Source organism: Pleurodeles waltl, chromosome 8 (assembly GCF_031143425.1).
Source record: "Pleurodeles waltl isolate 20211129_DDA chromosome 8, aPleWal1.hap1.20221129, whole genome shotgun sequence".
In the NCBI taxonomy this organism is placed as follows: Eukaryota; Metazoa; Chordata; class Amphibia; order Caudata; family Salamandridae; genus Pleurodeles; species Pleurodeles waltl.
Window position 1 is genome coordinate 152,290,367 of NC_090447.1, and position 26,948 is coordinate 152,317,314.

At 40.5% G+C, this 26,948-nt stretch overlaps 1 protein-coding gene across 19 annotated transcripts in view; it reads right to left on the reverse strand.

Moving 5' to 3' along the window:
- SYTL2 (synaptotagmin like 2) overlaps positions 1–26,948 on the reverse strand; it is a 389,039-nt gene that overhangs the window by 91,147 nt on the left and 270,944 nt on the right. For 10 of the 19 annotated variants that reach the window (XM_069203964.1, XM_069203967.1, XM_069203969.1 and 7 more), the window contains 4 exons: positions 12,108–15,500; positions 7,484–7,585; positions 3,894–3,947; positions 1,037–1,084 (listed from right to left, as the gene is read on the reverse strand). In XM_069203964.1, the coding sequence (XP_069060065.1) occupies positions 1,037–1,084; positions 3,894–3,947; positions 7,484–7,585; positions 12,108–15,500 (3,597 nt within the window). The remainder of the gene's footprint in view (positions 1–1,036; positions 1,085–3,893; positions 3,948–7,483; positions 7,586–12,107; positions 15,501–26,948) is intronic. The other 9 variants (XM_069203971.1, XM_069203975.1, XM_069203973.1 and 6 more) reach the window with 4 other exon arrangements.

Genomic DNA, 26,948 nt, shown 5'->3' on the forward strand with positions numbered 1-26,948 from the left:
TGACTCAAACACCTCATGTGTCTGTTTATGAAAACTGCAAGACTCTGTACTTTTGATTTCTTTTCTTTTTTAACAAGAGTTATTCAAATATAAAATGTTACTTGAAAATGTGTTCCAGGATATACTAATATGTATTCTGACACTGTCAAAGGTAATGAAAAATGAGAAAGACGCATGTAAAGGATCGCCATTGAGTATACAAGTTAGTACCTTATGTTTATATTTGATTCCCAAAGACAATGGTTCTGAGCTGCCTATTTGAAGAAGCCTTGAAGAAGATGGAACATGAATACCGGTGGAAACCGCTTTCATTATTATTTTAAAATATAGTCGTTTTGCAACACTTTGAAATGATTTAGTCAAAAATCAATCAGAAGACAGTCACCATAATCACGTAACTGAAGCTCAACAATAAGGATGATGCATTTGTTCAAAAACTAAATACCACAAATAAAATCTCTAAGAAATAATAAGTTATCTTTGGCGCATTGCAGGTGCTGAGAAGAACCCTTGCCTCTCAATAGATAGCAGGATCGCAAAGTATTACTCAAATGCATCTGGCTTTGCTGTACATATTAATATGTAGAGCAAAAGCCAATATTATGCCAACTTCATTACCGAATATATTATGTCTTTTTAACCTATGTAAGGGATCATTTTGCAAGCAGAAAGTGTTGTGAAGGACTACCATTAAGCAAAAACAGCAACATCTTCAGCGACCAAAGTAAAGCTGGGTTTATATCGAAGGGTGGTTGAAAGGGGATTTCTAAATTGATTAAGGTTTTCTGAATCCACTTTTAGGACCATTCTATAACAGCTTGAAACAGTACATTGAATGCTCACAAAGCTCATCTTGCATGCTTTAGATGCAGGGACAACTAGGCAAGCACTGCAGAATAGCCATACAAGAGTAAGGCAGCATGCTTGATGCACTTATTAGAATAGAGGTTAAAGCTTTGTTAGGCTCACACGATTAGCTGCTAGACGCATTAGTAATGGTGAGTTGTTTTAGTAAATATCCCCAAAGAGTACTTACGTTCTGAAATAGATTCATAAAAAGCTTCCTGCTTATCTGCCCTCTGGTCTGATCCACAGCAAAACAAAGGCGATAAGAAAAATAGTATTTAGACATTATTGCTATAGTGCTTAATAACATCAATTTTTTGACATGACAGATTTTCTTTAGTAAACCAAGTTCAACATGGTACGGCCCCCTGACCTAGTCAATTGCATTATTAAGCTGACTATATTTAATGGACTGACACGACAAACAATTAATCTCTCCTTCAGCGCAACCCACTGGTGTCCTGATACGGGTGTGTGACATCCTTGCTGGAACAAGGAATTTGTTCATTAAAATTGCAGTGTGTCTGAATTCAAAATTTCAGTTAATCTACGTGAAACCACATCACATGTATACCTACACAACAGCATTGCAGGTTTTGAAGCTATCAGTTGAGCAGTGGACACATGATTAGATGTTACTGAAGTATACAAAAAGGAGGAGAAGTATACAAATAATGTCTTAAAGAAAAAGGGGGCTGCCTCAGGACATCACTTGAAAACCACAGAGAAGCAGGGGTGGCATAGAATGGCAACTGTTGAGATCATGAATGTGATTCCATCTGGAATCACAAGAAACCACATAGTACAGGCCACCAATAGGGTAAGACTCCATGCACTCGACATGTATCACATCTGAAGAACTAAATCCCATTGAAGAAGTTGGCACGTCAAATTAACTTCAATGTGATCACCTGTTTTCATCTTGAATTAAGCCTGAAACTTTTACAACAGAGTTTCCAATAGCAAAAATCTGATTGATGGTCATTAAGATGGAGGATGCACCATCATTCACTGAGTAGAAAAAGACACTGCTGCTATGGCGCACTTGTGAACCAAAAGATTCCTTTGTGACAGGGAAAAAAAAAAATCAGATATTTTTACCCCTAATAAGATATTCAGATCAAAACGTAGGCCAATGATATGGTAATATCTAAGCAGGATACTCAGCCATAGGAATTATCCTCGCCATACAGAAATACCCAGTTAGTTAGAACTAGTTAATTTTCTGTATTTCTGGTTCTGGCACCCTTGTAGTCTAAAGCTTGCAAAGGGCTCTGGCACCCTTGTAGTCTACAACTTGCAAAGGCCTCTATGCATGTATCCCCCTTCAACTATTGAGCTCTCCTGTAATGTTTTTTTCCTTTAGGTAGACAATAGAGCAGTGAGTATATACCATCAGTTCACTGTCTGGCTAGACCCCAAAGCTTCCTAGGAAAGGTACCATTACCTATCATCAGTTTTTGTCTCAGTGGCTTTGATTCAATCATATTCTAGATTTCATATCCTTTTGGTATTTTATTCCAGATAATCACATTATCTGACAAAGAATCTACTTTCCTAAGGTTTGACATGGAGTAGCCACTCCCTGCTCACAGCAGCCTTCTTCATCATCTGGCTGACATTTCAAGAGGAGCACATTAGTCCCTAAGAGACTAAGGTAAAGAATTGCTATCCTTACAAAAGTGTAATCAAACATATGCTATACTTGCCTTTTGTATTTGCTGAACTGAAGCGCTATAATTCGTCAATGTAATTACTCTATGTTTGAAGTGCTCTCCTTAGGATATTGGAAATATGGGCTAATTAGAGGTTCAAGATAGCACTCCATTTTGAGATCCAATCTATTTGTAACTACTTGCTCCAATTGGGGGTGTATTTCACTGTTACAGATAGATGTATCCAAGCACCACAAAATCTATTTATTTCCATAAACAGAAATGGCACTAGTTCTATTTTCTGCCATGATATCTGAAAGCCAGGAGCAGTGACGATAAAGATTGCTACCAACCTTTTTTATCTGGTTCTCCGGGGTATGTGGTATTTCTATAGCATGAACATGGCAAAAAGTCAGCGCTGCCTAGAAATGTGGATTATTGTTTACATTTTAAAAGTTCTTCTAGGAAAGCTGTGGGCTTAAAAAACATATAATGTGTGATCCGTTGATGTTATACTTTAATTTACAAATCACAATCAAACACTTCTGTTTGAAAGCTTGAATTCCATTGTGCAACCTTCTCTCTTAGTACTACAGATCTTACATACTCTACATTAGAAGAAGGTCTCTCCTAATCAGCGTAGGAAATATCATAATACTGGGTTCTGTCCTAACTACACATTAGAAGATCATGTGTTTAAGGTGGCACTCTGTGTGGAGAAAAAGTTACTTACCTGTAAGACTAGTTAGTAAGGGTCCCAGAACACTTGAAACACTTCACAGTGAACTTTGAATTAAGTAACATTAGTCAGTTTGCAGATTGGGATACCTCCTTCACAGTGGTCACTCTCTTCAAGGGACATTGCTATTAAAGAACAGTCATTTGACCTATGAATGTTGTACAGTAATGGCCTAGGTATGATGTAAAAGGAGTTTGGGGCCCCAACAGCTGCACATACAAATCTGCAGAGGATCCCATGTCGCAGAAGTTAAGAAAAACATATTTGTCTATTTTAGGGCTGTGTAACTAGCTCATTGACCCCAAACCTATCAGTGCATCTTTCCTGTATCCCCCAATCGGCTAGTGTTGCTCTACAAGACTATAGTAAAGCAGACCTAGTCTTTTCCAGCTCTTACACAGTGGATGTTTTTGACTGGTTTCACATCCTTTTTAAGGTTCTTCTAAATCACAGACAGTCCCCACATAGGTCCAGATGATGGTCCATAACAGAACTAAGTCTACGCTGAACATCTATTTTAAACATGTTTAGGAACCAGCATAGCTGGTTACTAGTAGTTGATGATCACATGGTGCACTTGCGATGGTTAATACAGCCAATTACTTGACTCCCTGCAATGTTTAGTAGAACAGATACACAAATGGAATATTTACCATATTCATTACTACGTACAAAATCTTCTCTTGGAAAATTTACATTTTCTTCCTCTGTGCAAAAAAAAAAAAAAAAGAGTAAGAGTGATTAGAATTCAATCAGACTACCACCCTGTGAAGAAATAGCATGCGTCCAGTACAACTGCGAAGTAGTGTTGTTGATCTTGCTTCTTTTATGTTAGTAGCACTTCAACGCAAGCATGGTGTTAGACCATTCAAAGCTCATTCTTCATTGGCGGCACAGCTCAGTCTGGATAAGTCCCAGGAGTAAAGGGTTTTGCCATAAGTACTGCAGGTTTACAGTGTGTTGACATTTTTAAAGGCACAAGGGAGGAAGCAAGTAAAATTTGGGATTCTTAATTCACTCTCTGAACGTTGTGATCTTTCCACTGGTTCCAGTGCCCCAAGAACAGAAAGCTATGAGAAGAGAGGGGTGGAGTGGGGATGGAGGATGGAGTATGGCCTTAGTTGGAGAATTGAAGGTGCAAAACATGAAAACATGTGAGGAACAGGCAAGGGTTTTGGACAGAATGGAAGAATTCAGATGAAATATGAGGCTTGTGGAGAAAAGGGGCTAAAGAGGGATACTGAGGCACTAAAGGCATAGACAGGGAGTAAAGGATAGAGGCACTGAAACCTCTGTCGGCGACAGAGGAAGTGGTCTGCTGGGTACCTTGGTAGATTCATCTGCGGAGTGTGGTGCACCCTGGGGAGGAAATCTTCATAGACAATGTATAGTAGAGAAGCCTGCAGTAACAGATCTGGGGATGATGTGCCCTGTGGGAGAGGTCCGAAGAGAGCAAAGTATGCTCTGGCAGATAAACAGGTGAGATAACCTTGGTGAAAGATCTACCGTGGGCGACGTGGGTTGGAGATAAGGGCTGCATAGATAACCTGACCTCCTCAGAGTTTGGCTGTGGGTCGTGTGCCTCGGGGGAGTGATCTGCCAGTGGGAGACAGAGGGTGATGGCCTCCAAGAGAGAACTACACAACTGGGACGTGAGTGTGAGAGACCTAAGCTTTAAAAGCTGCACCAAGATAGAGACAAACTTTGGGTGCTGAGGTAGAGATGTGAGAGGTGACATCTGGAATTGTGTGGTGGTCATTGTATGATGGCAGCACAGAGGAAGCTATCCTTGCTATGGCAGCATCAATTGGGAGCTGCAGTGGGACAACGTCTAGGGGCAGCCACCAGTGGTTGTCACTGTGGTTGTGAAAGCTCTAGGTGTGATGCCTCTGCAATAAGGGTAGCTCAGAGACACTTCTTGGCATACCAGTCGCATAGTGTATGAGTAGTTTTGGAAGTGAGTAACTGTGCTCCCTTTGCCATGGGTCTCAAACTATACCTCACTGATGAGACCCAAGTAGGTCGAAACTGGTCTGGAGTAGCTTGATTTCCTATCTGAAGGTCCTCGCCTGACAGTTGTGAACAGTATCTCTGTTTTAAAGCAGGCAGGAGGGGGCAGGTGTGTTGTTTCTGATGAAGGGGTTACTCACAATGAAGGCCATGGCATTATCCTTGAAATACATGGAAGCCTACTCCTGCAAAATGAGGAAATTTGTATCTTTCTCTGAAGAAAAGTACCACAGAATGGAGATTTTCCACAGCAAACATACTTTCCCTCAAGGGTTTGGGGTAGTTTTTAAAACTAATTATGGTTAGGAGCAGGTAGGTTACAAGACTGCAGACTACGGAGTGCATTTCCTCCAGAATTAAATGCCAGATGTACAAAACATTTTTGTGGTCGCAAGGAGCTGGATTTGAAGAAGCTGGCCGTTTGCGACCAGAAAAAAGCTTTTTCTAATGTGCAAAACACGATTTTGTAACTTCTTACAGAATTGCATTTCGCATTTGAGATTCGGTATTCTGAAGGGCCGTGTTTAGGGCATCCCTTCCAAATACGAATCGGTATGGTATGTATAACTTTTTTGTGACCGAATTCCAGTTGCAAAACAGTAAAACTTTACCACTAGTTTAAAAATGGTGGTAACCCGTTGGCAAAGGGATCCCTTCCCCTTTGAGAATATACATAATATTTTTTTAAGAGCCACGGGCCACTGCCTACCCTTAAAAAATAAAACTGCAAAGTTTCAATTTGTTCTTTTCAAACACATCCAGTTTTCCTTAAAGGAAAATTGCTTCCATTAAAAAAAAAAAAGAAAAAAAAAAGATTGCTCTATTGAAAAGCAGTGGTCTGCTGAGCCATGCGGGCCACCATCCTGTGATGGCTTCGATGCCAAATGGGTCGCAAATTGCAACTTACCTCAGTAATATGTATGAGGTAGGTCTATTTGCGAGCCACTAGGAAATGCTAATGAAACTCAAAAGAGGTTCATACATTAGGAATACCGATTTCCTAATTGCGATTCAGAGAGAATTGCAATTAGGAAATCAGTATTTCTAATGTTAGTACATCTGTTCCAAGTGAATTATGAAAATATAAGCAAATCTGGAAAAAAATATAGATATCTGTTTACACACACTGATTTACTTCAACTTTGTTGAGCCCTTTTAAAACTATTATTTGACAATATCCTGTGACTTCGACCACAAAATGTTTAACATACATCTTTCTAGTTTGATAAGTTCGTTAATCTTCTTTCAGTCCAAAGTGGCTGATTCTTCCCAATTGAGCCCCTGTTCAGCAACCAAATATTTTTCAAGTTCGCAGGGCAGCCTTTAAAACCCCATGCTCTTCATATGGAAAAGCAAAGCAAAGAGATTTACTGGCGCCATGATGTGACATAAGCTTGCTAAGTGAGTTTGATAAATTAAAAGGTGTATTAAAGAAAAAGGCAGGCAAGTGGAAGAGGTGGGATGCATGAGTTCTTCAGGTGAGTCAAGTGGAGTACATTTTTAGCAAAAATAGTAATTTTGTATAAAATAAAGCGAAATGTTTTAGCAAGCGAGTACAGTTTTAGATCATGTATGATGGCACAGCTTGTTTTGACATTTCCGTCTATGTCGGGGAGGGTCGTTGTTTGGTCATCACCTTTCAGGTCCTGGGCTTCCATTAAAAACAAAAATTGTTTTTGAGTGTCAAAACTCCAGTTGGTTCAAATAAAACGGATGAAGCATGCAGCTAGCAGAATGCAATGTGTTAAATGCGAGCTCACAAGGGGCACAGTGGTGGCCTACCAATGCCAATTCTATGCACTGGGGCTTTCATTGAACAAAGTATTCATTTCAGGGGTATTCATTCCAATGAACGAGCTAAGACTAAAGCCCTGATTTAGAGCTTAGTGAATGGGATACTCCATCAACATTTGACATAAGTCCTTTCCGCTGTACTGCAACTGCCATAGGGCACTTTTAATAAGGTAGGTAGGACATCTGCCATGTTTGTAACATGGTATGCCATCTGCCAAACTCTGAATTAGGCCCCAAAATCCCCAGAATGCACGGATTTGTTAAATGTAAGCCCAGATAATGTTCTTCCATCGGGGAAGACAATGCAACCACAGGCACAACTGTTTTCCACAGTAACTAATACAGTTATTGTACAGTGGCTCTATACAAAGAGAAGAAGCGTGTTAGGAACTGGAAGGTTAACGGGTGGTATGAAGAAGTGGAGAAGCCGTGTGCTCACTTGATGAGGCTGATGAAAGGTCCTCTAGACTTTTGGAAGGCACTGGCTTAGCTGAACTCCTTCTCAAAACAGCCAAAACAGGACTTAATTCTTCCTCTGAACCTGTTGCAAAACAAAATATATGAACACTGCACAGAGATAATACCTAGCATGTCAGTTATTTACAATACTGTTCGTCTTTATCAAACATTGACCCATTTTTTCACCTAGGCAAAAACATCCAACTTAAAAAAATGACATTTGCTGTTCATGTTCTAGCTGCAGAAAATTGCAAAAAGTTCCTCTTCATGCGGAGTCCAATCTCTTTCAACCCTTTCCTGCTATGCCACAAGTAAATTTCTGTGATCCTAATCTTTCACTGGTTTACTGTACAGGCCTGCCCCGTATATTCCTCACCCCGATCCTCTTTCAGCCGCTGCAGCTACGTGGCGGTCTCCACTTGAAAGCTCCGCCATGGACCTCAGAGCAGTTTCCACCCTACCTGGCTTTAAGACTACCCTAAAAAACATATTAATCAATCAATCAAGCATACCATCATTACAGCTGTACGAAGCACCTCTTCTTACTCATAGGCTATTAAAATCTGATGTGTAAATATCCAAACATGTAAAATACTAAAGTACTAGTCTGTTTTCACTTTTCATCCTCCCATATTATGGTGTCCTTCACCCAAACCTCAACCTCATACCTATTTAACTATTTTGAGCATCACAATTAATTTCTATCTAGTATATGTACTTTCGGAGGACGTTCCAGTTTGAACTCCTCTTGCTAACTTAGTTTTCCTCAGTATGATAGAAACTCCCAATTATTCTTTGGTGCTGTGTGTCCATCACTGTATCAATTTTCATGGACAATTGTCACACTGTAAAGCATCGCTGTTCGGCTCAAAGGAACACACATCTATCCAGCACTTCCTGGTCTGATATCCAGCAACTAAAAACCAAATAAACGCTTTAACATCCCAAGGTGCAGTAAAAATTGAATGCCGAATTCAGACTCTATTGGGAGAGGGTTGGACAGGTTATATTCTTGTAAGCTCTAGGGACAAGCTCTTCCTTGCAGGTTTCAGGCACTGTTTCTAACCACTTGTGATGAAGGATAACAAAACACAGTGGGATGAAGGCATACGTGGAGAAGAGCAAAAATATCGCCAGGCACCAGCATGTAGAATGTTTTCAAACTACAACTCCATGCCCCCTCCAGCCTCCTTTCTGCTTGCCTGTAAAATGGCTGCGCCATGTAGGCAGTGCAAGAGTGTTATAATAGGCTGAGGCGATAATCCCTGCTGCCTGTGGAGAGCAGAGAGACCGAGGTGGACAGCACCTCAAACCAAACATATACAGTGGAGAAGAGGTTAGGTGTGTGTTAGCCTGAAGCAAACTGAGAGAACAGAGCAAAGGTATCACACACTTGCCAGGTGACTTGCAGCTGCACCTAAAAGTACCCACTAGTGATCGCCCCCCTACTGCAGCAGGATGAGTTGGCGTGCAGCTAGGGGAAAGTCGTGCAAAGAGATCTTGGGAATTAACTGGTATGTGCGATGAAGTCAGGGTGTCCCCGAGCGATGGGTCTACATATGAACAAGTGATATCTACATAGGCTGAGGCACTGGTGGGGAGTAAAGCAAAGCGCTGTTGCCTCTGCAAGGGTCTGGCACACAGCATGGTGCTGGCAGCAATATTAGAATTAACTCCAGGCAAACGTACATGGGCCCACACTTCTAAAATTGACAGCTGGTGCTGCGTCAATATACACACTTACCGTGGCTAAAATCTGGGAGAGTCACAGAAACACAATGTACAGGCATTGGTCATTATGGGAAACCCGGGTAACAAGCCTAAATGGGAGTTTTGGGAGCAGTCACTATTGTAGATCAGTTGGGTCCCACAAAAAGCAACACAGTTAGTCCAGAATTCCGGACCAACTCACTGCGGGTTCTGCCTCTCCAGAATGGAGTCTACCATTCATTTAAGAATAAGATTGGGGAGATGGAGATTCAGCATGGGCTGGTCATCTTGGGGGCCACTGGGACTTTGAGGGACAAACTGTGTTGCATTGTCAGTACTCATTCACCCTAATAATAATTAGAAATCGAAATTTCTATTTTTTCTATTACTGTTTGCAGGGCTCACCATTAACATCACTAGACGTCTTTGATGAACCATTCATCTAGATTTTAAGAGGTGTTTTTTTGGTTTATCAAAATGTTTCAAACATAACACGGTAATCTGCAGCAAACAAATAAAAGAGCACCTTACCGTGGTTGCAGGCTATAGCTGATCTACACCTAACACCTCACCACGAGCCAGCATCCTCATTCCTGTAGCATCAGTTGTGTTCGAGACATTTTCTCGGACCTCATTTTAGAGAATCAGTGCATGTGCCTGAGCCTACTGATATGGTTCTTCAGTCTACACTTCAACACAGTTTTATTCAGAAACCAAAACCTAGGCTGTGCCCCTTTTCATGCTGGTGCTTGTCTTCTAGTAGACTGACATCACCACCTCTTTGCCCACACAACTAGACATTCTATCTTCTTTCTGTTATAAAGAGATACTTTTTGTGCCCGGAAAAGGTCTCTCTCTCTGTGCAACAATGCGTACGTACTGTTGGGCCGGACAGTTGGTGCCCCATGAAGCGTGAAATGCTTCCCCTTTTGGGAGAAGTATGGATGCCAATTGAGGTAACTAACTTGAATCTCTGTGAGCCTGGCCTGGTGGAGAGCTGGGGGCAATGTTGTGGTGACTTTCACTGTTGGTTAGTAGTCCCATTGCCACTTCCACGTGTTTCAAGCTTGCAGGTGACTGTGCTCAGACTGTAGAACAGGAAGAAGATGGAATGTACTGACATTCCACAGTAACCTACTAATGTGTAGGCTCATGGCACGTAAGACTCAATGGAAAAAATATGCTTCTATTTTCATGAAGACAATCTACAGCATTTAACCCATCTACAGTGCAGTCTATAAGCAGTTCCAGACAGACTATAATAAGCCTCTTATGTAAAGACAGACTGCAGACTCAAGCCTCCTAAGTGATGGCCGCTGTCTATTCCAGCCATCTTCTTAGTTCTCCTTTTTCACTAAGAGCCTTCCTCATCTGGAGGGGGTGCTGTTTGGATTGAATGCTACCTCTTTATAGCCAGGCTGTAGAAAAGCTGACCTTTGATGGAACTCAGTCACGGAAAGAGGATGGAGGCAAGGGCTAAGACCAAGAAGATCAGATCATGAAGTACCACTGTGTGTCAAAATGTTTTTCTTTTCCTCTGCAGTAGAAAGTATAAGCCATTAAATTTGATAGCAAGAGAGGTATCAACAATACATCTAATGACCTCAGCCAGGAAGAGCTTGGCGAAGAGCATTTCCCATCACAAGTCTATAGATTAGGGACACACCACTGTGCGCCACATTACTCGAATCCTGGTCAGCTGCAAGTAAGAAGACTAGACTCAAAAAGACTCTGGATGAGAGCATCATTTGTCTTTGTTGTACTTCAGGAATGCTCCAATTTTGGATAGGCCAATGAAGTGCATTTTAAGAATACTAAGGACTACATGCAATGGATGTGAAAAGACTCTCACCAGAGCTCTTTCAATTAGGATTTGATTCAAAACTGTTGTTCATCACAATGTCTTTATGATTTTTGCTACTTTTAGTCTCTTAAGTCATAACCCTGTTTTCACTTTGCCTGCCTGTATATACAGCTTCTAGTGTATTATCCTTTTAGGTGCATCTTAATGGCCATTACCTAATATTACTTTTAAATGCATTTATAGTGTTTGTATTGACCCTTTGCTGTTCTGAAAAGCCATATTACCATAGCTCTGCTACCACATAACAAGTATTGTGGCAGTGCATTGTTCTATATATATTTACCAAAAGTAATGCCTGGGCTAAGACACCCTGGTATTTGGGTTAGGGTAAAAGTGATTTTATCAGGTCTTTTGTTCAGATTGTGCCTCTTCTCACACTCATTAGCACCAGTTTGAACTGTTTTAACCATCTCAGTGTATGGTAATAGGACCTCAGAAAATGCTGGTAATAGACACTGTTGGGTGGGTGATCTTGTAAAAACCCAGCAGTCAGCGAGCATTGCTAACAGTCTACTGTTTAAGCTAAAATGGATAATAGGTTTCTTAAATATTTACATTCCCAATACACATTTGCTGTGATTTTAAATTTTTTAGAAAATATTCCCGGCAGTCAAAATTGTGTAGCACTACTTTCAAATGAAAAAGACACTGCAACCACGCCATTAGCTGCAAGTCCAAAAGGACTAAAAAAAAGATTTGCATCAATTATCCCATCCTTTCACTTTCACCTCATGTCAGAATGAAAAAAAAAAAAGAAAACACTCTTGTGACAGTTCCCACACTCTTAGACCGGTGGGTAAGAGCTTTCATCCCAGCACTTTCTAGAATTCATCATTATAAATTGGTTTTACAGAAAGGTACATGGCCTAATTAAGAATAACCTGTAACAATGTGTGACGTTTTAAAAACCTTGCAACAAACTACTGACAAAGTAAGAAAAAGCAAAAAATAGTTTGCTAGAAATCGAAAATATACTAAAATGATGCAGGCCAAAACAACAAAAAGTAAAGCAAAAAGTAAATGTTCTCACGGGATGGTTTTTTCCTGACTTCTGCGTATAAGCCATCATTTCCATCTAGAAGAACAGAGTCCATGCTTTTTGCATCATCCTTGATTTCATGCTGAGAAGACAGGACCATATCTATGGTACTATTTTGGACATTTCGGTTTATCTCTTTAACTGGAGTACTTGCTCTCAAAAATGTGTCTGGAATATCAACTTCTGGTGAATACCCACGGCCATTTACCAAATCCTTAACTTCAAATTCCTTGTTTACTGGGTGTTCAAAGCCCTTTTCTGTTTTTCCCACAGTGTCAATGTCTTCACCAACCGGTTGTTGTTTGTTCTCTGATGGAGTGCTTGTGTGAACCTTTTTGTGAAGGAATACTACATTCCTATTTGGAGCTTCAGCAAAAGCTGGATCTTTTATTAGACTGACATGTTTATCCATGGATTCCTTTTCTTCTACCAGACTGGCTTGATTCAAAGTCTCTTTCTTTATTAACACCTTAGTATCAAAACTGTCAACTCTTGAAACTTGAAGATCAGCTAAAGTGATTTCCTCTGGCCGGAAAGCAAAGTTTTGACCATGCTCTACTTCATCAGTTTCTGGAGATTCAAGAGCTTCTTGGTACAGTTTTTCTAAGCTTGCATCAAACTCAGCAACATCTGTGTTTGGCAGAACTATTTTATCTACAGTCTCTTTTACTTCTGGAGGAAATGGTGTCTGTTGAGATGCAAGGGGCCCAGGTGCAGTCACAACCATTCGAGGAGCAAATAGAGACTGCTCTGACTCTGAAACTTCTTCCCTGCCTGGGAAGGTCTTTTCGGAATCATGCATGTTTTTCCCTGACTTATTAAGGAAGGGCTGCTCTCGTTCAGATAGGCTACCATTGACATTTTCCTCGGCATCTGTGGTCTTAGGGGAAGGTTCGGAGGCTTCTTTGTATAACTTTTCAAGCCCACTATCAAAGGCACTGAACTCCACTTTCTCAGGTGCTGCCATTTTGATTACAGTCTCGTGAATTTCATCCCGATTGTCTTGCACCTTGTTCTGGATTTCATAGGAATCACTGAGTCTTGTACTGTTGGCATTCTCAAATGCGTTTTCATTTGCAGGTTGGAATGCACTTTGCTGAACCTTATCCGCATTTCTGGATGCCACAGGTGGTATCCTAGACTCTTCCTCAAGTAGCTTCTGTAAACCAGCCCTGAATTCATGAACATCCGCTTTAGGTGGAACAGCAGTTTTATCAATTGTTTCTTGTATTTCTTGTGGGGATTGCTCTAACAGAATTTGCTGTGTCAAAGCTGGATCACTGTTTTTTGAGGCCTCGCTCAGTTGCTTCTTCAAGGTGGTCTTCACGTCAAAGGAATCATTTATTCTTGGTTTACTGGTTTTTAAAACTGTGCTACTGACCTTGGGCTGCACAGTTTGTGTTTTTTGGCCATCTGAAATGTTGAGACTGCGCTTCTTTACATTTTCATAAAAGCTACCTTGACCTGGCACAGTCTCACCTGTAGGGCTTGTTGGGAAAGTTGCCTTATTGGGTGACAATGTGTCAGGAGTTTTCTTTCCAATATTCTGTTCTTCACTGTTTAAAGCATTATCATTGGATGTAGGTTTAGCACTTTTAACAGCTGTAGGTTTAGCAACATCCTTCATCTCGGAAGCTTCCTGACTTAGTCTTTGTAAACTGCCTTTCAAAGAATCATCTTCCGATTTTGATGGTGCTCTTACTTTTTCAACAGCCTCTACAACCTCGTGTTTTGGAACAACTATTAGCTGTGACTCTTTTTGGTACCATTCTTTTATGTAAAGGTCTTTTTCATCCACGTCAGACACTTCTTTGTTTTGATCCTGCAAACTATTGTGAGTGTTTTGGTTTACGTTGGCTCGCAGTTCAACAGATCCTGAACTCTTGCTATCATGCAATGTAGGGACACTTCTAAAAGATGTCTGTATTTCAGGTTTAACTGGTGATTTCTTGTCTGTTTCCCAGAAGGTTCTTAAACTCTGAAACTGTTCAGGGTTAGACACCTTGTCAGCAGAGCCTTCACTTATTCTCTCTTTGAGCGAATGCACTTTAAAGTTAGGCTTTTGTAGGGAATTTAATGAACGATCTATTCCAGACAAGGAATCATGCTTATTTATTGTTTCATAATTAATATTGGTCTTTTTTTGAAGCAAGCCTTCAGCATATGATGACACAATTTTACCAGGTACATTTTGTTCCAAATCTGTGCTTTTTGTATGTTTGTCACTAGTTTCATTTTTCAGTTGCTCTGGCCGACTTTTCTGTACACCTTTTTTCTCCCATGAAGCCCTCACATCTTTGACATTTGGTGTTTGGGCTTCAATCTGTAGCTCTTTCTCTAATGAAACGTTACTGTTGATTGAAACTGGATCCTTTACTAATCCTGTATCAATGGCGTAACTTCTGGTATTTTCTTTAAACTTATGTGTTGTGGGTGAAGATTTGGTCATTGGTTTGCCCCCTTCCCAAAATGATTTAATGTCACTTTTAATTTCTATTCTAGTAGGTAAACCTTTCTCTTCCGTGTCTGGCTGTTGCATATGTGTATTTTGTTTCAAAATGGCAGGTTTATTGGCTTTGTTTTCCTGAGGTTTCTCAGTATCCTTCTTAGTGGGTGAAGATAAATCCTCTATTTGCATGCTATCACGGAATATATAGTTTGGATTATTTTCTTTCTTTGGCTCCTCAATGTAATCTGGAGAGAAGTTAATATTTCTCCTATCACCATTTTCCTGGTTCTCCTTGTACGACTTTGGAACAGTTTCTGTAGTGAACAAATTTGCTTTCTGGATTTCACCTCTAGGGTGTTCACTCTCAAAACATATTTTCCCACCACCACTTCTGCTTTTCCCAAACAAGAGTTGTTCTTCACTACTGCTTTTGAGCTGATCGTCCACTCGTTGCTGTACATTTTTGGAATCCAAAGTTTTGGTTTCGACGTCAACCTTTCCAGGAAAATCAACGTCCCCAGACTTCCCACCACCATTTTTATAGTTTCCGAATGAGAGACGCTCTCCCCTCCACTGTGCATTTTCAGTTGATGGTAACTGATTTCCAAGGTCAGCATTTGATCTTGTGTTTTCGGAAACTATTACTCTTGTTTCAGTCTTTGGTGATGGACCACTTTCCTCTATGAATATCTTTTTTGGGGAATTATTATGGTTGGCTTGGGTTGTGCTATGTTCAGAGTCTCTGTTAAACCAATCTAATACTTTGGAAATTGACTCATCAGCTGCCTTCTTGAATTCATTGATATATTTATCAGACTTTGAGGATGTTTTAGCATTCAGCTCCTCTACATGATCAGGCTTACCTTGCTGATGGTCAGATGCGCTGAGTTTTGACACCTGAGGGGATTTAATCTCAGCATGAAGTGGCTGCTGATCTGCAACATAAAAACAGGATTGCCTTTCTGTGATGAAGAAAACACTCACATGAACTGTAGTAAATAAACCTTGAAAGATCATTTGAAACACATGTTAGCTAATCTTGATCTACCCTTAAGATTTTGTATTTCTATGCTTGCATATGGATTTCTGAAATTGTGGACCATAAATTCAAACAGTACAAGTTCAGCCTGCTGAGGAAGGCTTTTGAGGAAGATAAGCACCTCAAATATGACCATCTCGCAACCAAAATGCTTCTCTAATGCATCTAATTGGCAAGGTCAGTTGTTCATCATCTACATGCCCAATTCTTCTAATTAGGTTTCTTCAAGTGTACAACAGTCAGTGCATTCTTGAAGTAAATGATGCATTAGTTCAACTTGTAAACACATGAACCAATGTGCTTTCTGAAAAACTCAAACAGAACCTGGAAGACCGAAGACCTTTAGCACTCATGCTTCATCCTTCATGAGAATAATGCACAAAGACCTACTACCCTGCAATGCAGCAAACTAGATCGTTTGAGGTCAAACAAAACCCTGTGTGCAGCTTGCTGAAAGCAACTTTTAAGCAGATTAATCATACAGATGTTCATGCATAATTTGACTGCATAGTAAACAGAGGTTAGTAGTTAGCACCAACAGTATTGGGAAAACGTGCACATGCATTTAAAAGCAATGTTTCAAGAGCTGATAAAGTACTTTCTTAAGAAAACCTATCTTTTAGTCAACTGAATCCCTGGCAGTCTGAAAACTGAGCTTAGCAAGTGACCGAAGGTTGTCACTGTTTGAACATTTGTCGGATGGCCCTTCAACGTGGCTCAGGAAACACATGATGGCAGATGGTGCCTTTCTTAAACACCAGGTGCACTTTACAAAGCAGCATTCTGTAATTATGCTACTGTCCTTTAAGTTTTTTGCATTTTCAAATAGAACAGAAAGGCATAAACCGATAATACTAAAACAATGTTCCAAGATCTTATTGTTTGTTTTCCTGAAACTATATACTTGTTTTTGTTTGTTTTTTTCAAGAGTTATAATCAGTCCACTTGCCCTTCAAACATCTGCAGTGTTTTTGTATGCAGACTGTTTGTACCATGTGGCTGAATGAAAAAAAAAGGACACTTGTTTCATAAATGTACAAAGCCATCTAATTATTGGACCATTCTGTAATACAAAAGAAGAGGAGTACTCCAATGACAGATGTAGACTTTTCAACTAGGGTGGTTGTGTGCTTCCGAGTGCAAATGGCAACACACTTTCAGTCCAGGGCGTTCCTATTACAAATCATGATCAAACTCTACAGTCCAATTGGTTCAAGAGAACCGCACCACATCCACAACTAGAAGAGCATTGGCTCGTTAAATGGAGCCCAGGGCTAGAAACATAGTGATGGTGGTGACGTAAATGTGTATGATCACCCTATTTCTGGTCCTCTTAAACTAAGCTTTTCAATCCCCGCTGTATATTTGGTCAGAACAACAAAAAGTGTACATGTTTCAGGTTGGGTCCATTAATCTTGGTCCCTGCTTTCCCTCCATAACTAGCCAAAAAATGCTTGCACTGACAGGGCAAAAAAAAAAAAAAAGGATTCCCAAAAATAATGCAGTCACTTTAGAGGAGCTTGAGACTACATGTACAGGGATCCCATGTGCTCTACATCTTACATACAAATAACCAATTGCTATACCCTGCAAAGTCTAACTGTTAGGGGTTGTAAAGGTGCCCAAGCTAATTTAGAGGAATCACAAAGAAGGTCATTTTCCCTTACTCAGTGATCATGCTGGGAGGAGGAAAGAAAGTATATAATTACACACCAGGAACTAAGCAAATACGTTGCCGGAAATGTTTTGGTGAAGAGGTGCACCTTCTCTAAAAGATGCCTCTGGAGACTAATGCTTGCAGAAAGCATGCATTAGTCCCCAGTTGATGTCCAATGAACGTCTGCAATGGGGACAAGTATTTGCACAGCCATATGAGTAGCCTTTACTGAGCTGAAATTAGTATAAGTTCCTAAAGGGACCTAAACTCCAAAAAGGAGATGTGATTTGGAAAAGCACCAGACTATCTAGCAATAGTGTCTTTCATCTCTTTATTGGATGGAGATCTACCACCATTTATCAATACAGTTGCTCGTAGAGCTTAGAATTTTATCCTATCCAGGTATAATAGTTGTCGCAAAAACTGTGAAATTGTAAGCGTTTCTTCTGCTAAGGACCATAGGGTATTGGCTGAAAAATTGAGAGGTTGATCCCTTGATTTAAATAAAATTCAGCAATAAAAAGTGAAATTATCTAAAAGACATTTTTCCTAGCTGAAGACAATGCAATGCCTTTCAGAAGAAAAAGTCTAAAGGTTCCCATTTTACACTTTACAGTAGCGAATAGGGCCTCAGGACTTAAGTATGGGTGCTGTAAAAACAAATTCAAGTCTCACACAGGGCAGGCTCCTTAATTAATGGTAGTAAATGGTTATTTATCAACTGCACGTATACTCCTTGGAGTCTCTTGCTGCTTAACAGAAGGATTAAGCACTTTAAAAAAATGGACTAAAATCTCATTTGTATGATAAAGACTTCAGGAAGCATACTTAATTACACAATTGCTTACAAACATATAATTGAATATCATTCAAAGTTTGAAACCTAAAACATCACTTAAAGAGGACTTTAGAGGTTTAACATTCTTGCCACAGTCCACTGACAAAAACAGACGTTTACTTTTTATATTTCTACTTTTTGGAAACCAGGCTCGCAAGTTCAGTAATGGTAAGGGGAAGAGAAGGTACAGATTTGTTTATTGAACAATAAAATGTAAAGCTTCTGGAAGCATCAAACATTTCTCTTCTAGAGCAGATGTTATATCGCCCATACCTGGAAAAGTTAAAATGAGGTTATTTAATTTATCCATAATTTGAAGGATCACTTCAACTTTAAGAGTCCAAGGAACTTGTGAAAAAACTTGTTGCACATTTAAGAAAACTAATGTTGATATACAAGACAAATTAGGCATGTAAATGATACATAACTGATAACTTGCGGAAAAGGGAGGGAGAAACGTATTAAGTACATTTCTAGACCACGCTAACCAAGCTAGGAAGACAGCTTCCTTATGGAGCTCCCAGATGGTTCTCAGAAAAGTTCATGATCAATTTACCAATAGTATTTGATTCTTGAAAGGCCTGACCTTCAATCTACAGGTTTGATTCCACAGGTCACCAAACTGGGGAAGAGTTAATACTAGACTGAGATTTGTGACCTTCTTGTGGGACACGATAATGAGTCTAGTTGTGCGTGGACCACAAGTTATTGTAGAACTTATATTCAAAGATGAGCCAAGGCAATCAGATGGATGAAGAAGCCATTGGATTTAAGAATGTCTGGACCCATAATGCTGAAGCCAAAGGGAGATTGGAACTATATTCTACTGCCTGTTTCAAAACTACTTTCAGCTCCAGAGGTGGAAATGCCAAGACTTATACTGGCGGCTACAACCGTGCCTAGGACCTAAAGCCTAGAAGTATAGAATCCATGATGAAGAAGGAGGCTGTCACTACTGAGAGGACTATGATTAGCACCCTGAGAATAGGATGAAGGGTAAGTGTTTGTACTAATAGTGTGCTCTTGTATTGAAAGTCTCTGAAATTGACGACATTCAGTCTTCATCACAATACAGACGTATGCATCTTCTGACATCATAAATGCCCCCAGGTCCCAATCTCCATGACCGTGTTGATTGTAGATATCGTAACCATATGCAAATATTGCACCAGCAGAAATGATTCAGGTCATAAAAAGGCTCAAAATCAGCTGGATGTCTACAGTCCTCATGGGGCAGGAAAGTATCTGGGACAAAATCCCCAAGCTTTTGTTGTTGTACAGAAGTAGCTCAACTGCCCCATAATGCAGTTTCCAATTATGGACAGGAATTCTAGTATCCACTTTTAGAATTTATATATGACAGAGATACTACAGGATGCTGCAAGGCATATCCTTCCATTCTACTGCCGAGTGCCCACTGGTTTTAATCAATTGTAAAAGGATGACCATCTTCTCTCACCAAGCATGAGTTCTTCAAGATGCCAAAAAGCATCTGCTGTCGCTTCTCAGAGGTAAAGTCAGTATGTCTTCTTGAAGCAGACTGTTGTGACAGAAGATCTGGCTTGATTTGGAACCAATAGACTTGCAGTTCTTGTTGGAGGTTGCTGTTTTCCTTTAGGAAATTGTGCCCTGAAACACTTAAGGTACATTCCACCTTCTCAAACTTTTAACTTGGGGATGTCTACCTACATAAAAACACCAACGCCATAACCAGGACCACACTTGCTATGCACTCCCAGCAACTATACAGCCAACAGCTGAAACAGGACCTTGCCATCAAATGTCATATTTACTGTTATTTCCTGGATGTCTGAATGAAGTGATCCTCCTGTTCGGCCAGGCTGTTTATTTGCAGTAATTCTAAGGAAGTCCTTCTTGCCCTCAGATGACCAGAAGAAACATTCTGGAATATAATCTAGGAAAAAAAATTCTGCAAACCTTTCTGTGCCCATTTCGCAAGTTATACACTGCCAGGACTGAAATTGCACTTAGTTGTCTAAAAACAAAGTAGGAATTTGATTGGGTTTCGCTCTACGATGCCATTGTTTATTTATCTAAGAAAGAAGTATGTTGAGGATGCAGATCACTGCAATATGTTACTCCTTTCATGTACCACTCTGGAAAGGTTAATTGGGAAATAAAATCTACATATAATGTACAATATCAAAAACTGGCAAATTATCAAGATGTTCCATTTCCTGTTTTGAAGACGACAATTTGGTCATGTTTCAGATGGAAATGTAGAATGCAACAAAGAAATAAAATAAGCAGTTTTTCTGGTATGCTGATAAAAAGTAAACACCACTGAGCCAGGCTTCTGTACACTTCTCAAGAACAAGGATTGAGCTTGATACATTTCTTAAAGCTCCATTTACTTGGAGGACCGAATAACTTTTCTTGATGTTTGTCCCTTGATGCAATTCCCCATATCCCTATGAGTAGGAAATAGACCTGGATGTCACAATTCTATGTATTAATGTCAAAGTGTCATAATGATCAAAACCGTAGGACTGAAGTGGGGGTTGCCACAGGACAATTAAAAGCCAGGTTAACACCTTCAAAAATCAAGACTAATCCAGCAATTAAGTAATATTTATCTGCTGAAATGGTCTTCACAGGACACAAGGCAAAATATATTAGTCTGGATGGGTGAGAAGCCATGCTTCATCTTTTTCCAAAAGACTAGGTTCTTATGGTTATTTGAGTATGTGCCTACTTTGGTGTTCCAGATAACAGAGCCCTGGAATTAATACCATTGCCCATTATAACTGAGTTGGCCACAATCTACAGTTTTTTTATGGGTGTTAGGAGGCTTAGAAGGAGCTTGTAGTGTTTCCATAATGAAGCCATAACACTGTTAGCAAAACACCACAAAATATAGTCTCTTCGCAAATGATAACCAATGAAGTGGTTCCAACATAGGATGGATGTGTTGCTTTCCCTGGTTTCTGACTAATTTTGCAGAAGTATTTGCTGCTGGAAGCCACTAAACAGATACATCGGTAGTACCAGATGCAAGCTGTTGTGTGTCAATATGAGATAAAAAGACGATAGAATAAGCGCAGCAACACAATGAAGCTAAAGATAGTGACACTGACAATATGGAGTGAAACAGAGAAGGCATTACAAAAATTATTTTCCTTCATTAAACTCCTAAGGCCAAAGGGTCTGTATGTAGAAATCAAAGGTCTTTGGGCCAGATGGAAATTTGAGTTAATCCCTTTTTAAGTGGACAATAAACAGGTATGTACAGTGTGGGATATGACAGCAAAATGTGCTTCAATTTGCAGTATTATTTTCATATCACCTATGAACTGCATTTTAAAGGCATCAATATGCTCAGCTTGGGCACCAGCATGGCATTAATGGGGCATGAGCTGAGCAGGGGGGATACAACAGGTAAGAGAGGATTTCAAACTGATGAAAAAGAGATAATGGCCATTCTTTTCGCTCTGTGAATTCAAAAGGAGGGAAACCACTCGCAAGCCAGTTTAGCAGTCGAGATGAACTGCAGATTAACCCTTTTGTTGATAGCAGAATTTGATGCACTGTGTAGTTTTACTGCACAACACCCGTAAATTCTATCATCTACTTCATTTGGAAAAGCACCCACAAAGTAGGAAATGTGATTGTTGGTTGGTGGGTGCCATGAGGACCACGATGACATCAAATAGGGTGATGCAGTAGCTAGATAAATATGCATAAGGAAGCAGTCTGCTGAGCCTCAGGGTTTTTACTTTCCTGAACAGTAATCTTGGCCTTGGCTTCAGGTCCTGCGTGTTTATGACTAAGGGCCTGATTCTAACTTTGGAGGACGGTGTTAAACCGTCCCAAAAGTGGCGGATATACCACCTACCGTATTACGAGTTCCATAGGATATAATGGACTCGTAATACGGTAGGTGGTATATCCGCCACTTTTGGGACGGTTTAACACCGTCCTCCAAAGTTAGAATCAGGCCCTAAGAGTCCTGTGAGCACACACAGACTGAGGTAGACATTTTTTTTCTTTTTTTCAAGAGGTACAACGTGCAAGCACTCTGACAACACAGACTTGTTCAATTTGATAACTGCAGGCCATGTTTATCAGCCACACATCACAAGAAATAGAATTCAGTAGAAATCTGATGTCAGCCAGATACATGTGGCAAAATGAGCACATTTTCTATTTCAGAAGAAAACCTCTACTATTAAAGGGAACCTTTTGAAAACTATAAGACAAGATGTGAGGATATATAAACTGCCTTTTGTGTGTTGGGGTATAGGTACTTCTGCAATGTCAAGCCCTGCCGTTTGGGCAATTTAGTCACTGTGCACACCAAAGAACAAGAAACCCCCTGCTGTGGGATAGTGGTAAATTGCCTTTAACAGACAAACAAGTAAGGGGATAAAATAGAGGCAACATCAACAAAATCTAACAATGAACAACTCAAACTTGTTGAAGGCAATTAAATGCTGTTTCTATTTGACAATTTCAGACTACATCTATTCCACATGTAACTGATGAAAAGTTAGGGAGTCTCAACTCTTACCAGAGTGGTTGATTAGGACGTTTGTCTTAGGGTGGCTGGACTACTGCACCAAGTGCAAAGATTATACTTTCAAGGTGCCACACTATATACAACCTTAGGCGCAAAAGACTGGTCTACTTTAAAACTTTGACTACCCACTGCACCTCAGTTAGAGGTCAATGGCAATCCAGCTAGTACCTGCCCGACCAACAGATCTTCACTTGATGGAACGCTTTGAAGCATAGTCTAAGATCTATGCCAGAAACCCATGCACCTCCATTTCAGAAAATGTCTTGTGTGTAAACAGGCTTTTTGTAGCCTCTGCCACCCCACTTTATGCCCCCATTTGGACTACTAGCTGCTGTTGGTTGTTTTTACTTTTTATGACTAGGAGTGTACTGAGGCCTCCAAACCAGGCCTCAATGCTAATGTTTTAACCCATTACAAAAGGTAGGTCGAATTGGCTACCCCCAATTGGCATACGTTGACTTACTTGTAAGTCCCTAGTATATAGTATGGGACATTCAATTTAGTATATTCACCATTGCTATGGCACCTATTGTGCCACCATGCATCTGACAAAGTACAAAATGGCTCCGAGCCAGCCACTGCTGCCTGGAACAACAGTTTTAAAACTGCTAGCTAGACTTTGCCATTCAAACCAATGGCAAAGTCCCCATTTGCCTTAACGATATATATATAAATCAAATCTCCCCTAAGGAAGGCTGTAAGGCAGTAGAACTTCCAAATTAATGTTGTACTTTGGAAAGCTTAGTAGCCCCTCTAGCTAACACAGAGTTACAGACTGACATCTCAGTCCTGCTAACTCCTGATTGGGACTACTAAAATGGGTTAGTCAAGGTATCATATTAATTGTGGCATTAAACACAACTTGGTGCCCAAGTCTAATTTACCATCACTTTTAAGACAAAGCAACTTTTAGAATGTTGCCACTCTGTTGTCCAGTTTGTCCAGTGACCTTTTGTGGCTGCTGGCTACAGGACAGTCTTCTGTCCTCCTGTGGAGTAGTGTGAATGACTCCCAGGCTCAGGAAAAATAGAGGTCTGCCACAGAGTGGGGCACTACGGCCCCATCGCTCAAAGTCAAACAGGGTGTTGGCCCAAAGGGGGAAGCTGTCTTTAGTGGACAAATGCTGATCACACTCATGTGGGGCTGCTGCTTTGTTCAGGCAGACTGACTGGGGCTGGAACAGAAAAGAGAAAGCATTTGCATATTTTCTTTTTACAAGGGCATGTTTCCCACAGGTAGCCCACCCTCAATGTGGGCAATGAAGCTCCTAACATACAAGGAAAGCTTCAGGCATCTTGGGAATGGGCAGAATAATGTACTCTGGGTTTGCTAGATGTCACACATAACCAGAAGTGAATATAAGGCAGAAGTGATCCTGGTAGTACTTGGGCTAGTGACCACATCAGTGCCCCAGAGCACTTTCTGGGCATAAATATAGCACCACTGGCACTCTGAACTGGACAGCGGATCAAAGAAGGGCTGCCCTGCTGACCCCTGGGCCTGGCAAGTGAGGCTGCACTAACTGCTTGACTGCAGTTGCTGCTTCTTGGGCTAGCAAAGAGGACTGTGCCTGTGGAAGCTGCTCCAGAGCCCCAGACCGAAGTCGTGACTCCAAGGGTCAGTTGGCTGATCCTGTGTTCCACTGCAAGGGACACAAAAGCTGAAGTTGCCCGTCCTGGCCTGTCCACAGCCACTTGCAAGGAAATGCCACTGACTGCCACTCTGGACTCAAAAGTTGCACTTCTGTCTGCTGCACTCGGGAGAGTTGTGAGAGTGTGGCTTGGTCGCTAAAGACGGACACTAACGCTCATCAAAGGATTTCATTGGACCAGCTGTGTCCAGAGAACAGTAGCCCAGCTGTAGCTGGACATCTACTGCCTCAAACAGACCACTGGACTCGGACCCTGCGGCCAAAGCCATCCCCCATGCCTGTGGGCCGAGTAAGAACAGCACAAAGAGCATCTTTCAGCATCCTGCATCCCAGCATCAGGCCCTTTGAGGTCTATGGCTGTCTAAATACTCCTTATAGGCTCCCCTGTCCTTCTCCCTGTTGGAATTAGTCACCCAGTCCAGTCAAAAATAGTCAGTCACGACTCTTTTAAACTTTTTTAAAGTTTACAAAGTTTATGGTTACCAATGCTGGTTTGCGCTTTGGACTAAAAAGTTGAATTTTAAGTTTTACTTAAAACTCTATATCCCTGGTATCCTCCAAGGGATGTTGCTCAAGGTGGTGTGTAAAATTTCATCCAAATATAATCTATTTTAATAAATTGTCCGATTGATTTCATGTTTTGTTACTTTATTTTGTTGTTTGGTGCTTCTAAATGCTTTACCCTAGTTTCTTTGTTTAAGCCTTGCTGCTTGAAGCCACAGCAATCCAGTGTTAAGTTAGAGTGTTTACAAATGATGGTTTCAGGAGTGTGTTACACAGTGAGGTCGCACTACCATACCACATAAAACACCACAAATCTTTTCACATCTGAAAAGTGCACTCTCAGGAAATGAGGTTCTGCTGAAGAAATGCTAGCGCAATGATGGAGACCGAGGCACAAGGCTCACACTTTCCCTCTGGTCAGACAGTGGACTATCTTTGAACCTTTTGATGTGTCCTGTATTCTTAGCCACTTACCTTCCTGCTATGAAGTGGCCATGAGCCAACCCTGCAGGATTCCCCAAAACTCCTAAATTCATAAATATGAAACCTTATCAACCCATTCACTAAAGATTTCCCAAACAGGAAGGGCTATGAAAAATTAGAAATCACTGCAGGTTAGCAAAATAACTAAGATGTTCAACTTCTCCAATTCCGTCAACACACATGGGCTTGCTTTTAATAATTGGACAGCCCTGGTTATTGAATAAAATAGGCCATTCTCCAGAAGCGGACGCAACGATAATAGGAGCACTGCATCTTGGTTTCACCCTCACTCAGTAGAATGAAAATTCAATTCAAATGCATATAATGCTGATGGAGGAAATCTCAATCATTTGCAAGCTTAAATGAGTAGAAGGTCAAGTTAAACGGATACAAATATACTATTTGCCTGAGTAAATAAATGCATTACTCTAGTACGATCATAAATGCTCACAATATTCACAAAGGTATTCTCTAGGTGAAAAATGATCCAACTGATGCATCCAAAGTCTTTAAATATACCACCTCGCAGATTAGGTTTTCAGAGCACATCTTTCCTGGTCCCTCTACTACATTATTTTGAGTACTGACAAATTAATTAAGAATTGATCAGGTTGAGGATGCACCAAATGTCTGAAAGTGCATGATCCTGATTGGAACCTTGACAGCTATTTAGCCAGACATTGAGTCTGCTGAATTGTGCACATCCTTTGTCACATTAGAGACTCCTCAATGCAGAGGGCTGAATATAGACATTATAGCCTTTTAACAGCCCTCAAACTTTTCCAGATAAGGACCTTTAAAAGCCTTTTTGAGGTCGCAAACAGTCCAATTCACAGAATCAAGCCATTTGCAACTGTGAAAAAAGGCCTTTTGGTATATATGAATCCCAAACGTGGTTCAGTAAAATGTTCCTGCATCATAATCTGGATTTGCGACTACATACCTATTCAGTATTTGCAAGGGGCATGTTTAGCACATCTGTTCCAAAAAGCCATTTGCTGTAGTAAGTATTAAAGTTTTGGAACTGAATAACCACACACTCACTTAAAAAAAAAGAAACCCCCTTGACAACATTATTTAACACTAACAGCCCTGTGTTGCCACCATCACTCAATTTCATTCAACTGCACCTTCACACTTTGACGCAAAGCAAAACTCCTTCCTGTATGCATCATTCCAGAATCCTACTCAACTGCAACTTCGTACTCTCAAGGAGTAGACATTCCTATAATCAAAGTGACCATCCCAACCCATGCACTATTAGAACCATTCTAATCATCAAACCTCTTATCACACACCCATCATCTTTCCCCATCTGCCCCCTCTTTTCAATTAGTTCCAGAGATCTGACACTTATATAACTTGCTTGAAATCTGCAATGGTTCTACTTCAACTGTAGCCTACTACTGATCCTTTGTCTGGTATCTCAGCTCCTCTCTCTCTGTAAGATACTGGAGTATTTCTTTTTTTTAAATTACCTCAGAGTTTACCTTTTGTCTGATAATCTTCATAAACCGCTACAATGTGGCTTTGGTAAACCACGCTCCATGGAATAAGACCCATCATACTTCATTTATCAGTACAGATGATTACAATCTAATTCTTTCCACCCTCATACTGCATAGGCTCCATCATTATCAACACCCATACTTTACTTTCCTCTCTAGATTC